The following is a 15,554-nucleotide window of genomic DNA, read 5'->3' as shown; positions in this document are numbered from 1 at the left end:
CAGATCTGGATGTAGAGCTCTCAGCTCCTCCTCCACGTCTGCCTGCAGGCTGCCATGCTCCCCACCATGATGATAATGGACTAACACCTGAGACTGTAAGCCAGCTCCAGTTAAATGCTCTCTCTTACAAGAGTTGCTGTGGTCACAGTGTCTCTTCACAGCAATAGAATACTAAGACAGCACCCATGAACAAATCACACATGGTCAAACCAAAAATGTAATAAAAATATTTAGTGAAAACACATATTTTTATGCCCATTGATGGATTAAAAAATACAAATAAAGTTTTATCAATTTGATATTCAGGTTATAACTGGTTCTACACATAGCCTTGGTTTATTTCCTAAAATCATACTGCAGTTATCTTTTGAAAAATTAAATGCCTTCATTAGTTATATTAATAGAGGTAAATATTTAAACAGTATACACTCCCTGGGTCTCTTAAAAAAAAACTAAAAAGTCTTACTGTAAGTTTAAAATTTTAATATTTATAAATTTAAAAACGTTACACGTGCTGAATGACAGCAGTGCTGACATTCTGTGACCATTAAACCACAGCTCACGGCATAGAGCTTCTTTCTTTGTACAGAGAATAAGATCACAATACCAGGATTTGCAATTTGTCATAATTTTGTGGTAAAAGACACCACATGAGGAAACCTGGGCTCAGAGCTTACTTGAGGTCAGATTCCCCACCCCCACCCCCCAGTAGGTACATAGTGCAGATATGGTAAATTATTTCAGGCTAAGGAACTTAGCTGCCAGAACACACCTGACAGCTCCTAATGGGTAAGAGGCCTAAAAATGCAAACAGGACAAGAAATCCAAACCTTCCACAACTGGGAAGTTCTGGGAACAGATGAAGAGCAGGCCACAGTGGGTACAGGGAGCTGACTAGTGCCAGTCACACAACTCCCACTCGACAGGAGGGGATCATCGCCACAGTCAACTCTCAGTCTTCACAGAGACCTCCACATACACATCTACAGGACAGAGACAGACTTCCACATACACATCTACAGGACAGACAGACTTCCACATACACATCTACAGAACAGAGACAGACCTCCACATACACATCTACAGGACACAGACAGACTTCCACATACACATCTACAGGACACAGACAGACTTCCACATACACATCTACAGGACACAGACAGACTTCCACATACACATCTACAGGACACAGACAGACCTCCACATACACATCTACAGGACAGAGACAGACTTCCACATACACATCTACAGGACAGAGACAGACTTCCACATACACATCTACAGGACAGAGACAGACTTCCACATACACATCTACAGGACAGAGACAGACTTCCACATACACATCTACAGGACACAGACAGACTTCCACATACACATCTACAGGACAGAGACATTGCTTCATCCGTCTGCAAAACTAGCAAATGAATAGCCACCATTAATTCTCCAGTTTTACCTGAACCAAATATAGTCTTTGGCTACATAGGTCATGGTTTCCCATTATAATCAACCAAGAACACTTCACAATTTTTATATCTAAGGTAAAATGAAGTTCAACTTGAGCCATGGCCCTTTAAATTAACTTGAATTCAACAAGATGTCAAAATTGGACATTTTTCTTTCTAATTCTAGGAGGCCAAGTTTTAAAGAAATGCAGTGTTTTTAGGAAAAGTTAGAGAATATTCACTTACATTTTCAAATAATTTAAAATATTACTACATACCCAAGTCATCTATGTCGTTCTGTGGGGTTTTTTTTTTTTTTTTTTTTTTTAGAAAATTATAATATTAAAAACATATCTAGCCAGGTATGGCGGCACATGCCTTTAATCCCAGCACTCAGTAGGCAGAGGCAGGTGGATCTCTGAGTTCAAGGCCAGTCTGATCAATAGAGTGACTTCTAGGACAGAAGAGCTACACAGAGAAACTCTTGTCTTGAAAACCAACCAAACCAAACCTCCCTCATATTTGAATGAGTTCCTTACTCTTTAGAAAGCGTCCCTCTGCACAACACTGCAGTTCCTTCAGACTTGAAATGCTAACTGTTTTACTTAGAACACAATATTGATAATACTTGCAAAACACAGCTAACTTAGGAAGGGCCAATGACAATCACCTCTAACAACAGAGATGGCAAACAAAATGTAACAAATAAAAATATCTTCAGGGTTTAAGCAACACTATCTATCCCCTAGGAAGCTCCAACCTGAAATTATCAAAACGAACAGCCAGCTTCCCTTCAGTATTTGAGAGATTCACGTAAGCACTAACAGAACGAAGAGACAGGTGAGTGAGTGTGCAGACTTGACCTCAAAGAGTGTTGAGTGGAGAAAATTATAGATCTGGTTTTGAGTGAAATTGTGACAAAGTAGCAGCCATCTCATCTGAACAGACTAAAATGATTATCATTAGATATTTTTCCATATAATAAGTTTGAAGTTTTAAGTTAAATTTAGGGTGAGAATTACAAAATGTCATTTCTATCTAACAAAAGCAGTGCAGTCACGTTGACATAACACAGTCTTCCACCAGAGTAAGAAAGAGTCAACTGCTGTGTTGGAAAAGGGTACTGTCAGGTACTGTCAGTCAACTGCTGTGTTGGAAAGGGTACTGTCAGGTACTGTCAGTCAACTGCTGTGTTGGAAAGGGTACTGTCAGGTACTGTCAGTCAACTACTGTGTTGGAAAGGGTACTGTCAGGTACCGCCAGTCAACTGCTGTGTTGGAAAGGGTACTGTCAGGTACTGCCAGGTAGCTGAGCTATCCAGAGTCACCAACCAACACAAGGACATCAAATTACCCTTTCCGGAAACCTAAGGAGCCACTGCAGGAGCTGTTACATTAGCACCAGTGTTAGCAGACAACCTCCATGTGACTGTGTAGAAGATTACTTAGTGATTGTGCCCCGGGAAGCAAATGGCCAAGAATCATAAAATGAGACAAACTGAACAGCAAAAGTGTGGGGAAATTAAGGCTAAAAGGTACTGTATGAACAAAAAACTGAAAAATCAGTTACTCGGCAGTGTCCCTTTAACATATGTTTTAGAAAGGGCACATATAATATTTTGTTTTAAAAACATTTTCCAACAACTTAACAGTCAGTTTGAATTGGAAAAACCAGTTCATAAAGTCAGTGGCCTCAATATCCACTGGGGCAAGAACATCAAAAAAAAAAAAAAAAAAAAAAAGTGGGACAGTAATACAGTTCAGAAGTCCACGAAGCAGTAGGAAACAAAGCTAAAAACAAAAGTGGGCAAAAAGACCAAACTAAACAAATACTCAGTAAAGCGAACAGACACACAAATGCCCTGAAAGGTCGAAGTGGGACAATTAAGTGGTGTTCCCATTATTTAAAATCCAGTGGGGTCTTTTTCCCTTTAAATCAACAAACTGGAGATCATTTAAGAATTATTTGGTACAAAAAAAAAAAAAAAAAAAAAAAAAAAACCAAAAACCTTCCTTCAATTAAAAGGGGTGTAACAGAATTGGAGTATATCATCCTAGGATCTCATCAAATTTAATAAATATAGTTCTGTCTGAATACAAGTTATTATACACAGATAGATGCCTTGTTACTTACCAAAGCATCCTTTCTTACACATCTCTGCTGGAACTTGATAACTGCTTTGTCCTAGCCAGTGACCTATCTATTCAGTTGTATCTCAAGGCCTTCTGTCAAAAGGCCTGTAACCCTCCACACACACAGATACACAGAAAACACACCTGCTGAGGAAACACAGACATCAAGAACAATACAAAATAGAGTGATTGCTGTTGCAGATCAATTAAAGAGAAAAAAAAATCTAAAAACAACCTTTCTAAGTATTTAAAATACAAAGCATGTAGAATTATATTTCTTCTTTGCAGTAGAGATCTTTTTTTCCATACTTACAGTTACTAAATGGTGATCAATTTAGAAGAAAGGACTCTCAAAGAGTATGGCCCTAAACTCTGCGTCCTCGCACACCTACCATCACAGGTACAGGATGGGTGTAATTCAGATGCTCTGCGTATACAGAGTTACACAAAACTTGCAGAGCATCAGTATTAAGATGCACGCACTGTGCAGTTCAGGTAGAGGACAGTACCTGCTGGATGGTTCAGCAGAGAGGCGTCAAGAACAGCAGAGGAGCCTGCCCTTCCATGGCAGTCTCAGATGCACCTAGGTCAGAGGCCTCCAGTTGCCACTGCGCGTTGTGACTGGTCCTGCAGTGGGCAGTGTCAGAGGCCTGCTGTTTATAAATGAGTTTTCATTTTCATAATTAAAGCTGACACAAAAATTAAGAGGAGCATGGGAGCAGTATAAAAATCCTGATTAGAAAAGCCAGAGGATCTAAAGAGAATTTTTCTTTTTCTTTTTTAAAGATGGATCATACATTGTAGCCCAGACTAGCCTGGCCTTCACACTCAGTTTCCTAAATGCCAGGAATACAGGCATGCACAACCATGCCTGGCTAATGGGTGGCTAACGTTATATTTTTAAGTCTTTGAAAATGAATTAGTGCAGCTCCCGTGCCATGAGGATAACACCCACTTTCGCATAATTATTGCCCCTAGTGCCCCAATGTGCAATAGTCTGTGCGAATTAGTAATTCACACCCATTAAAAAGTTATTGCTTAAGCAAGCCATTCAGAGTAGATATGGGCTGTGTGGCTGGACAGAAACACACTGAGAAAGGCAACCACGCCAGGATGCTCTTCCACATCACTGATAAACTCACATAAATACATAATCAAAGGGGCAAGAGGTTCATAGCAGCTAATACCCAAAGCCAACTCTTAAGTGTCAAGACTAAATTTCTATCTAAACAAATCTGGTTTGTCTCTTCCTCTTAAAATTAAGGCAATGAAATGGCTACAGTTCCTAAAGTCATCTTTACGGAACAGAAATATACACGTACTTTCCTCAAGTTCAGGCATCACAGTCTGATTAGAAACCTGAAATAATTACACAAAACCTGCAACAGTGAGACGAAAGCAAAGGAAAGGGAGGAGGTGGGAAGACGGACGTCCTGCGTAATTAGAGTCACCGAGGGTAGGAAGCATTGGAAAGCACAAAGTCTGTTACATGCTTTCAGCATCTCTCGCATCGATTCCAAACTTTAGGGTAATGGAGGGGAGGAGCTTAGTAAAATGGATACTCTAGAGTCCAACGATCAAATCTTCTAATGATGCACAGTAGGACCCAAGAATCCCCTCCTACAGCCAGCTCCTCAAATGATGAGGAATCTATGGGCATTCTGAAAACTAATGCCGAGAACATATCAACTTTGGCTAGCCACCTATGCTTTGATAAAGGGGAAAAGGCACTGAATATGAATTTCATGGTGCCCATATCTGTTTGCACATATATGGAATTGCATTTTGAAAAATGTAAATCACCATTCAGAATCTAGAAGACAGATATATGGCAGATCATGGCTAACACCTAATGACGAAGCTGATTTCAAGTTGACCTCTCCTGTTTCACCGAACTCCACAAAGTCTCAGGCTTGCCAAAATCCAAAATGGTCAAACGAACTGAGGAACAGGACAAGACTCGAGTCAACTTTCAGCAATTCAGTGCACTTTGCAGAAAGGATCTAAGTTAAGCATATAGCTCTGTTGTTTATTTTACACAAAGGAGACCACCAACATTTGCCATAAATTCTTCTAAACTCTTTAGGAAGGCCATCTTCTGCTTCCGGTCCAGGGTAGGAGGAGTGCTGCTCGCTGTGAGCTTGTTGAAGGCATCTGCTAATCTCTGGTAAATGATTGGGTCTTGTTGACTTGATAGTAATGTCTCAACCAGTTCAGAATACTCAGCCTGCAGAAGAAATAAGGCAGCCATAAGAATGTTTTCACTGGGGATCCTAGCAGGGAATGTGGGGTTGGTTCTGAGGCAGGGCAGACAAAACCTCTTTCTGACAGTTCAGTGTTCAGGTCTTGTTCTTGCCCTATCTATGCACTAATTATTTTAATATGTATGCTACTTTGGAATTGACACTATTAACATTCCCATTTTACAGATTAAGGTTCTGCCAGATTAAGTAATAGACTGAAAATCACACTGCTGTAAAGCACGAGTACAAACATTCTGGCTCCAAACCCCCGTGGTCCCAGCTTTGTAGTATTGCCTCTTCTGGTTCATCTGCATTTTGTGCCTGAAATGTTAAGGTGAACAGTTCTCCAGTGGCTCAGGCTAAAACCTTGTCTTCCCAGTTCTGAGGGTGGCAGGAGCATGGAGAAGGGTGGAGAGCTCTCTCAAAGTAGAGAGAACACTCTGAAAGTCACGCCAGCACTGTAGCAGCGGCTTGGGATAATGCAGTGGCGGCATCTTCTATTTCTATTATCCACTCTCATAGCGTTAGTATACAGGTGAGTGTACAGGGACTTCAGGGAAGTGACCTAGGACAGAGAAGCACTATGGAGAACTATTAATGTTCATGAGCTTCTCGGAATAGCACAGCATCCAAACCAGGAAATCAGATATTATATAGACAAAGAGAAGTAGGGTACAGCTTCCCAACCCCCCACCCCACTAGCTACAACAGAACCAGGGTGGCTGCCTGAACTGCCCTCTGCAAAGGACAGGACTACTCAGGAGGCCAGGATAATCTTACATAAGAAACAGTCCTGCTTCTGGGCCAGGCAGCAGGAATCATACCACTGTTCCAAAGTGTCCACTCTCTTTTTTTCTGTCTTTCAAGAAAACAAACAAAACCCTCAAACCTTATTTATGGGTATGTGCTATATGTGTTGGTCCTCTCTTTTCACCATGTTTGTCTTGTTTTTTTTATTCTTCTTTTTTTTTTCTTTTCTTTTTTTTCCGGAGCTGGGGACCGAACCCAGGGCCTTGCGTTTGTTAGGCAAGCGCTCTACCACTGAGCTAAATCCCCACCCCTTGTCTTGTTTTTTAAATTGGATATTTTATTTATTTACATTTCAAATCCCCTCCCCCTGCTTCTATGAGGTTGCTCCCCATCCACCCACCCACTCCCACTTCCCTCCCTGGCAATTCCCTACACTGGGGCATCAAGCGTTCCCAGGACCGAGGGCCTCTCCTCCCATAGATGTCCAACAAGGCCATCCTCCTGCTACGTATGCAGCTGGAGCCATGGGTTGGTTCCTCCATGTGCACTATGCTTGTCTTATTTCTTTTTTTTTCTTTTTTTCGGAGCTGGGGACCGAACCCAGGGCCTTGCGCTTTACCACTGAGCTAAATCCCCAACCCCGCTTGTCTTATTTCTAATAAGCATTTTAGATTTTTTTTAGTGTGTGTGTGTGTGTGTGTGTAAGTAAAAACACTTGCATAGTTGGTACTCTCCTTCCATGTACATAGGACTAAGGGACTGAACTCAAGTCATCAGGCTTGGTTGAAAAGTACCTAAAGCACCCTCTGAGCCACCCTCCCAGGCCCTTTTGAGCTTCTCTAAAATGGAAAGTCTAAAGACTCTGGACAAGGAAATTAGAATGTACGACTGGCTTATACCCATGGGGAAAGAAGCCAATGGTGCTTCAGTAACCAGTGTGACAGAGAAGGAGTGCACACCTGAAAGGAAATACTTGTAAGTAGTTGCCACAAGAGCACAGCACAAGAAAGGAAGGCCTAGAGCACTTTTAGCCTCTGGTACACATTGTCACATTAATCCCACAGCAATGATGTTTTACAACTTTAAGGGTCAACAAAAAAATAACACATTGTCTAGAAGAAGGGGGGACTTTACGAGTTAGGATCTGAAAACTCTACTTTTAGGACAGCAAAGCTTCTCCAACCAATCACTTGGGCACACTAAGGTATGAGGGGAATGGGAAATTAAGCCACACACTTCCCCCGCTTGTTCTTTTACATACTTGATAGGCATTTTTCACAATTAGGAGGCTGGTGGGCTTCTGTTACATTAATCCCATAGCAATGATGTTTTAGGATCTTTAAGGTTCAATACAACAACAGAAACAAAAACACAAACACACACAAAAAAAAACCATTGTTTCCAAATCACTAAACAAAATAATGCTCTGCTCTCTATACTCCCAATCTCATTCACCTTGCCACTTTATGAAATCTGAATTCCTCAAAGACATCAATCACTCTCTTGTGTACATGTACCGGGCTCCTAGCACAAGCAATTAAAGCCGAGTTTTTGGGTGAGACTGCATCAGAGACGGGATCTTTTGATCTGACAAACAGATTGCCTATGAATATGAAACATAATCCTAGAGCCCATGAGGAAGCGGAGAAGCCTCCCTGGGTTGTGGCTCATGTGTCAGAGCTGGAGGGCAAAGGGGGCGAGTACCTGGTGCAAACACACCAACGTGTAGAACGCTTCTCCTGCCGCGGTCGTCATCTCTGTGTTGTGCTTTTGTAAGACCAGCATATCAAAAACCAGCTGCAAGCACATAATGAAACATACAAGAATTACTTACATCTCTAGCCCTTTCTGGTCTGAACGGGGTGGAGGTTATAGTCTACTTCTTACATTAACCAGTTATTCACCAAATCTTTTTTTAACCCTCGGAAAACACACAGATGTTATTTTCTGTGGAATCTAAATTAAAAGTATCAAATTCCTCATAATATTTACAGCATCATTCAAGGATCCAAAGTGGGCTAGGCAGCAGTGGGGCACGGCTTTAATCCCAGCACTCAGGAGGCAGAGGCAGGCAGATGTCTATGAGTTCAAGGCCAGCCTGGTCTAGAGAGTGAGTTACAGGACAGTCAGGGCCACAGAGAAACCCTGTCTTAAAAAACAAAACAAAACAAACAAACAAAAAACAAGGGGAAGAGAACATGTTCCTGAGGTACTGGTCTCTACACACCTTCAATCCCAGCACTTAGGGTACGGAGGGAAGCAAATCTGAGTTAGAGACCAGCATAGACTACATAGCAAGTTCCATAACAGCCAAAGATCCACAGAGAAACCCTGTCTCAAAAAGCCAAAATCAAATCAAACCAACACACAACAACAAAAAACAGTGGATAAAATATTTCCTCTTCCCAGATTCATTTGAATCAGGAGTTCCATGGGCCTGCTAAGATAGCGCAGGGGTTGAGAGCACTGGCTGCCCTCGCAAAGGACCCTGGTTCTATCCCCGGCATCCACAGTAGCTCACAAACGCCTGTAAACCCAGTTCCAGGGGTCTGATGTCTTTTTCTGGTTTCCACAGGCACCAGACAAAACGCCCATAAACCTACGAATAAAAAAGTTCTCTCTTCCTAGTTTGAGGACGGCCTTGATCAATCTGGAACTGAGTCTCAGCGTCCTGGTTAGGTGCCATGGCAGGCAATGGCACTCAGCTTGGTTAAACAGATGATCAGATGATTCTCCAATTTACCCATCAAACATCTTACCTTAAGGAAGTGTCGTGTTGCTAGAAAAAGTGGTGACTCCGTTTCCTGTGCTTTAGCACATTGTTCAGCTAATGGTGTCAAGGCCTCGAGACAGAGCTGACATACTTCTGAACTCATTCTGAACACAATGGTCAAAGAGCAAATTATATCAGACATACCTGACTTTATGAAAGATCAAAGAAAAAAAATGACAGCTACATTCTACACAGGACTTTTTGTAGGAAAGAATACAGATGGTGGGGGTAGGCCAGATTACAATGTCTCAACTGAGTTAGAAAAGAAGTATTTGCATATTAGATGGCCTCCCACACTAGATGGTCTCTGAGAGTTTCCCAGGTCCAGTGATGTCTAGCTTGTTTCTGCAGATGATTATACAAATGATGACATTATAATGTCAGCAAACTAAGACTACAGAACCAACTGCAATATATCACATGACCTACATGAAGGAATGACCAGAGGGCTAGGTGCTAGATGTATGAAAAGAAAAAAAAAATCACAGAAACTGTCAAAAGAAACAGAATTAGAGCTGGGTATGGTGGTGCAAACCTCTGATCATAGTACTGGGTAAGCATAGGCAGGTGGATATCTGAGCTTAGAATCAGCCTGGTCTACAGAGTGAATTCCTGGACAACCAAGGTTACACAGAGAAACCTGACTCAAAACAAAAACAGAAACAAAAAAAAAGAAAGAAAAGTAAAAAAAGTAAAAGAATTAAAGCAGTTACAAATTGAGCTACAAAAGAAAAACAATCATTTTAAAAACTTTAAATAAGAATTTCCCTCCCCTAGTAACAATGTTCATTTAAAGGATACGATGTCATTCCTAGTTCTAGGGAATACATCAGACTCTTAAACAGATCCTCAGGAAGCTGGGGTATTTTTTCAGGAAAAATCTCACAAATAAATGTGATCAATTTGTAATATTGATTACAAAGGGTTGGAAACTGAAAAAGAAATATTAAATATTTTTGTTTAATACTGTTTAATAAAACGAAAAACAAGCTCATAACCAGTGTAACAATTTTCAAGATGTACACAAAATATGGAAAACATTATGACCTGTAAAAATACATTATAGTAAAGGGAATCTTTCAGTAGTTGTTATTGGAATGATGCATAGTGGAAAGAATTCTCTTCCTGGAGGCTAATGGGAGATACAGAACAGTCCTGGTGTTCTATGTTGACCCTGAACAAATAAACAAAGCAGTCAAACGAGTAAATGTGTTAATCCCCATGTAAATGTGTTAGAAAACATGTGAGGCTGATACACATTATGCATAGAGTAGAGTAGTCAGTCCTTTCCCATCTTTCTACTTGGACAACCCTGAAGAACCGGGGGAAAGCAGGCAACCTAGTCTAACCACAGAGAGAATGTGCACCGAATGTTTACTACAACGGCTGACTTAGTAGAATGGAAAAACAGTAAAAGCAAACCAGTGTACAAAGCTGAGTAAACTCTCACATCCTAAGAGTAGTTACAAAATCTCTTGGTTGATGGGTTGGCAGGCATTGCCCAATAGACATTCCTCAGGGAGGAAAGGACACAGGAGAGCCTGAAGAGTTAGCCCTAACTAGGTCTTTTGTCTCCATCTCCTGCCCAGTACCTGTCCCACCCACCATATCAGATACAGTCGGGGCACGTGTTCCTGCGGTACACTCATAGACACACACCCTTCTCCTCTAGTACAGCCTTGCTCTTCCTTATCCTTCTGTGATAACACACACTCGTCTCTCCTAGCGCGCTTCTGGAATGAATAAAAGGCAACCTCTGTGCCACCTACCCTTAATACTAACTGATAGAACCAAGGCACAATACAGCCATAATGTATAAAAAATTTTTTTAATTTACCTTGGTTTCTATTATCACATTTCTACATGAAGTGCCTAGAAAACAGCCACTGTTGCTGCTCCTTTAGCCAAGAATAAAGTTTACAAACTGACGAATTCTAAGAGAATTAGAACTGCCAGCAGAACTGTTTTCCTGTGGTAGTTCCTGATGAAATGAGTCACTAATTATCTGCACACACAGGACTAAGGCCCATGCACTAAGAGGTAGGTATAGTAAACTGTAGTAGAAATATAGAAATAGAAATATTAATATGCTAATAATATATTCTTATGTTCATATCATTTTAATTACCTTCAAAAGATCTTGTGACATTAAGGGCAGAATTAGGTTTACTCCGTATAAAACGACGTCAGCTGCAGAGACGGATCTGCCTGCTGCTTGTCCTGGCTCATGGCCTCTAAACACTTCATCTATCAAAACAAAAGCATACTTGTGCAGTCGTGACTTCAATATCCAAAGCTCACATTCCTTCCGAAAACATGAACAGTCAAGCTTAAAGACCCAAGAAATCCACTAGTGGACAACAGAAATCAGATAAGCCCAGCCCACACCACCCTTTGCATTATTGTTGGGGAATCTGAGCACCCCAACAGTAACAGCATATAAGTAAGGGCAAAAGACATTCTCGAAATCAAAGTTAATAGTAACGCCCTTGCGGCTAACTGCAGCGCCTCCAGCTAGTTTGGGCAAGCCTATCATTGAACTACGAAACTAGCAGGGCAGACAGTGAACAAGAGAAATGAGCCAACAAAGTCAACAGAGCAAGAACAATTCAACCACTGGACGAGTGACTAATGTGGGCTGCTACAGTCCAGCTTAGAGAACCTCGACAGAAGTAAAAGGATCTCCGACCATGAATGCATGATACGAGGTTCTCTCTATAAAACAACCAAAGAGCTTTACTTCAACCAAAGAAATCTACTTCCATTTTGGTTTTTTTGTTTTTTTTTTTTTTGAAAAATGAGCTTCTTCATGGGACTTTACCGGGAGAAAGTAGCCTGTGGCTTTATCAAAAATAATAACCACAAATGTAAAGAGACTTTACCTGTGTCACTAAAATCTATGAACTCCTTTGAGAGAAGGTTGGTGAGAAGCTCCATGATGAGAAGCAGGTCCTGGTACTGCTCTTCTTCCGCCGTAACGTCTATCCTTTGCCGCCCTAAGTTATTCTTAGAGTACACTTGTAACAGAGTGAGGCAGGCTTCATATAGATGCATGGCTCTGGACTGAAGGAAGCATGAGAAGTGGTATAGCTCGGTAGGACTCAGCAGACGAGTCCGTGTGAGTTTACTCTAAGTTACAATAGTAGCTCTACTCTAACAACAACAGAGGGTTGAGTCAGTGAAGTACTTGCCAAACAAGCACAGGCCCCCAGTGGTGGTGCGTGATTATGATCCTAGTACCAAGGAGCAGAAGACAAGAGAGCCAGCTCTTCTGGCCTGCTTGGCTTGGTAAGCCAGAGGGTCAGTTAGTAAGTGCTTGTCTCGGAAAGTGAGGTCAAGACCCACCCTTGACTTCTAACACACACACACACACACACACACACACACACACACACACACACACACACACACACACACACACACACACACTGCATCAATAAAAGGAGCTGGACGAGGTAGAGTACACCTTTAATCTCAGCTCTTGGAAGGGAGAGGCAGATGGAGCTCTGTGAATTTGAGGAAACCTTGTCTACATAGGGAGATCCTATCACAAAAAGAAAACAAAACAAACACCCCTCCAACAATAAGAAAACAATTAAAGATCAATAGTAAAAGTATACTTATAGTAAGAGTAAAGCTATAGTTAACATACCACACTGACATTTTGGAGTAAGAATTATATTCACTCAGCTTGAGCCCCTACCTTGGAGAATCAAACTATGCATTAAATGTGAAGCAAAGAATGGAGCATCATTGCTTCGGAGACTTGTAATCCAGAAGGAATAAAACTCACCTCTCCAAGATAGCATATTTGTTTATGTGCAACTTCAACAAAAACTTCTATAATGAGATTGACAGTTTCTGGAGTATTTTTGTAAACTTCCATTAATCCAATGCAATTGTTAAGGAAGTCCATTAAAAAATTAAAAAGGATGGCTACATTGTCGATCTGGGTGGCCTCAGCAATGCCACACAGGGCCTCCAGCGTGGCAGTGATCTCCTGCTTGACTTCCTCCTGCTGACACATCTGCTGAAAGTTCTCTTGGTTTATCACTCTCAGGAATCTCTGCTGGAGAGGCTGGAGAACCTGTGGAGGAGTATCACAGCAAAACTTCCTGAGATGAAGAGTGAATTCCTCAACTTAGATGAGTATGTTTCTTAAAATATTCTCATTGGTGCAGAATATGCACACAAAACAAGCAGTATTTGAACCACCAAGTTCCCTACCCTTAAGTCTTTGAAACAGGGTCTTGCTAGGTAGAACAGGCTCGTCTCAATCTCAGGAAGCCTATCTCTGACTCCTACATGCTGGAATTATAGGTTTGAGGTATGTTGTTCGTACTGAGGGTCATCATAACTTGTGCACAAATGGCACCCAAGTCACAGAATATGGTTCTTTTGATCCTATTATTTGTAAATTCTTTTTTTGGGGAGGGCGGTTATTATTTCCTCACAATTCTTTTGTTTTATTGCACATGTATTGGCATTAGGTATCCACCTTATTGAGGTAAGGTATTTGCTGAATCTAGAGCTTGCTAATTTGGTCAATCTAGGTACCAGTTTATCCCGAGGATACTCTGTTTCTGTTGTACAGTGCTGGGATTTTAAGTGAACCTTCACAAACACCCAGCTTTTATGCAACGCTGAATGTCTGAGCCCTCATCCTCACACTCCTGGCATAACTGCTTTACCCATTTAGCCATCTCTCCATCCCAGGCCCCTATCTGTTTTTTAATAGTCTCACTGTGCGTCCCTGACTAGTTATAACCTGGTGTTTGAATCCTCTTGCCTCTGCTTCATAAAGGATAAGATTATAGAGGGGTGTGTGAATATGTGTGTATACACATAGACACACAGACATAACTGTTTTGAGTACAGGGTCTCTGGTCACCATTCATTTTTTTAATTTTGCCATTTCTCTCCACATTTTTTCCAGGTGATTGGCCAAAGAATTATAAATATTTAAAAAAAAAAAAAATCTCAGAACTCCTCAATAGGGAATCAACAAGGTTTTCTCCACTAAGAGCTAGAGAGTGAGTACTGTACACTGTGCACTTCAGCAGCACCATATAAACACAGAGTGAGAACTCAATTAGGGCTTATCTACAGATGGCAACCATGTTGGGTTGATGAGCTAATTTCTATTGTAATACAGGCATATTATGAAGCCCTTGTCTGGTTCCCTTCCTTCTCCACAATTCTTGGCATAGAATACAACTTCAGATAATCAGTCCTGATCTGGAAGTTAAGATTATTTATAGGGCTGAAGAAATGTTTTGGTTGGTAAAGTACTTGCTACATGTGGTGGCTTGAGTAAGAATGGACCCCATAGCTCATATTTCAATATTTGGTTCCTAGTTGGTGGCACTACTTGGTAAGGATTAGAAGGTATAGCCTTGTTGGAGTGGTCTTTCCTAGTTAGCTTCTCTCTACCTCATGGTTATTGTCTCAACATGTAAGCTATTGCTCTAGTGCCACATTCTCCACTATGATGGCTACAGTCATTCTCTGAAACTATAAGCAAGCCCATAATTAATGCCTTATTTCTTAAGTTGCCTTGGTGATGGTGTGTCTTCATAGTAACTGAACAGAAAACCAACAAAGTCACTACATAACATGTAAGGACCTGAGTTCGAACCCCAGCACTCATGAATAACCCAAGTGCCTATAAGCCCAGAGCTGGGAGACAGAGACAGATGACCCCTGGGGTTTGCGGGCCAGCCAATCTAGCTGAAACGATGGCTATGGTCAATCTCTGGCTACATGTCTATATTTGTATATGGCAGGTGTGTGCACATACATGCAGGTGCTCACAGAACCAGAGGTATCAGACAGGTCTCCTGTACCTGGAGTTACAGGGAGCTGAAAGTCACCCAAAGTGGATTCTGGGAGACAAACTTGTGTACTCAAGAAGAGTAGTTTGTGTTCTTAGCCACCAAATCATTTCTCTGCACTCCTTCACCACAGAGAGGATATAAAAAGTTAGCTTGTTTCAGCTTAGCTATAAAAACATAGATGACTGTCTACTCTTGTGCCCTTATCTTTACAGGTAATTAAGAACACTCTAGATACAAGGACCAGAGGCCAGACCTCTACATATATATTTGATTAAGAAATAATTATAGAAGGTGCCCACGCTATGGTTAAATTAGAAGCCCAGAAAGTGACCTCATTTGAGCAGAGTTGTTTGAGATAAAGTAAGTTAGAATTCGGT

General features: G+C 41.2%; 1 protein-coding gene across 2 annotated transcripts in view; it reads right to left on the bottom strand.

Annotated features, from left to right (window-relative positions):
• Positions 1-5,578: 5,578 nt before the first annotated feature.
• The window catches only part of Xpo4 (exportin 4), an 80,753-nt gene continuing 70,777 nt past the window's right edge, over positions 5,579-15,554 (bottom strand). For both annotated transcript variants that reach the window (XM_032917292.1, XM_032917293.1), the window contains 7 exons: positions 13,134-13,427; positions 12,223-12,403; positions 11,469-11,587; positions 10,142-10,272; positions 9,327-9,444; positions 8,272-8,364; positions 5,579-5,801 (listed from right to left, as the gene is read on the bottom strand). In XM_032917292.1, the coding sequence (XP_032773183.1) occupies positions 5,604-5,801; positions 8,272-8,364; positions 9,327-9,444; positions 10,142-10,272; positions 11,469-11,587; positions 12,223-12,403; positions 13,134-13,427 (1,134 nt within the window). In that variant the 3' untranslated portion in view covers positions 5,579-5,603. The remainder of the gene's footprint in view (positions 5,802-8,271; positions 8,365-9,326; positions 9,445-10,141; positions 10,273-11,468; positions 11,588-12,222; positions 12,404-13,133; positions 13,428-15,554) is intronic.

This window comes from Rattus rattus, chromosome 12, assembly GCF_011064425.1.
Source record: "Rattus rattus isolate New Zealand chromosome 12, Rrattus_CSIRO_v1, whole genome shotgun sequence".
Taxonomy (NCBI): domain Eukaryota; kingdom Metazoa; phylum Chordata; class Mammalia; order Rodentia; family Muridae; genus Rattus; species Rattus rattus.
Note: the sequence above shows the minus strand (reverse complement) of the source record. Positions and strands in the feature narration are given on the sequence as shown.